The sequence below is a fragment of the Penaeus monodon genome, chromosome 21 (assembly GCF_015228065.2).
Source record: "Penaeus monodon isolate SGIC_2016 chromosome 21, NSTDA_Pmon_1, whole genome shotgun sequence".
NCBI lineage: Eukaryota > Metazoa > Arthropoda > Malacostraca > Decapoda > Penaeidae > Penaeus > Penaeus monodon.
Window position 1 is genome coordinate 31,571,679 of NC_051406.1, and position 806 is coordinate 31,572,484.

Below are 806 nucleotides of genomic sequence, written 5' to 3' on the forward strand. Positions count from 1 at the left end.
ATGAGCCCTGGTGGCATGTGGTTGATTATAAATGAAAATTTAAGTTGCCATAGAATGTTAATGTCCTTTTTTTCTTTTCTGGCACATTGTATATTGTGTTATTATTTGTAAAATGTTTATTTTGTTAAGTTTTGAATTATGCTATAATTATTTGCAGAAGGATGGAAACAAAATGGATATATATAATTATTTATTCCTAAAAAATAATCTCATGTGACTGAATATTTACAGCTGTGCGAACCGGGATTTTCATACATGAAGTTTTATGACATAATTACAACATCAGTTTATCAGTCTGTTTGTGAGAAGAAAGCAGAATGGGAGGAAGTGTTCTTCATATGTTGATTGAAGTATCAGAGCATTTCCAGGAGATTTTGAGGCTGGTAAGTGCAGTGTTCTTGAAAGTTTTGATTTCAAAAATAAAATGGATAAATTGAGATAAATACAAGGTACCCACGATGACTCAGGTGATCACCTTGGTCTCTACACCTGTTGGCACAAAAGCCCCCCAAAAAACTTCCATATACCTCATATATATTTTGACAAGATAGAGCTTAGACTGGTACCTTATTTGAGGGTCAATCCCTAGGGCAGTCTGCAGCTCCTCCTTGGCAGAATATTAATTGTGGAGGTATGTTGGCTAGTGCCAGAGCAGTAAACCACAGTAATCACTTGATTTATGATCACATTAAGTTTCAAGTGTATTTAAGTGTAACACTGACATTATTATTATGAGAAAAATTCATAAGGCAAGGCACTGTGGATGTCTTGTAAATTTACCTTAAAATGCACAAATGTATGAATAA

At 33.9% G+C, this 806-nt stretch overlaps 1 protein-coding gene across 2 annotated transcripts in view; it reads left to right on the top strand.

The window, feature by feature from the left end:
* Nucleotides 1–806, top strand: part of LOC119586427 — a gene marked incomplete at its 5' end in the record, with an annotated part of 5,436 nt that overhangs the window by 1,121 nt on the left and 3,509 nt on the right. For both annotated transcript variants that reach the window (XM_037935151.1, XM_037935152.1), the window contains 1 exon segment: nucleotides 232–383. In XM_037935151.1, the coding sequence (XP_037791079.1) occupies nucleotides 318–383 (66 nt within the window).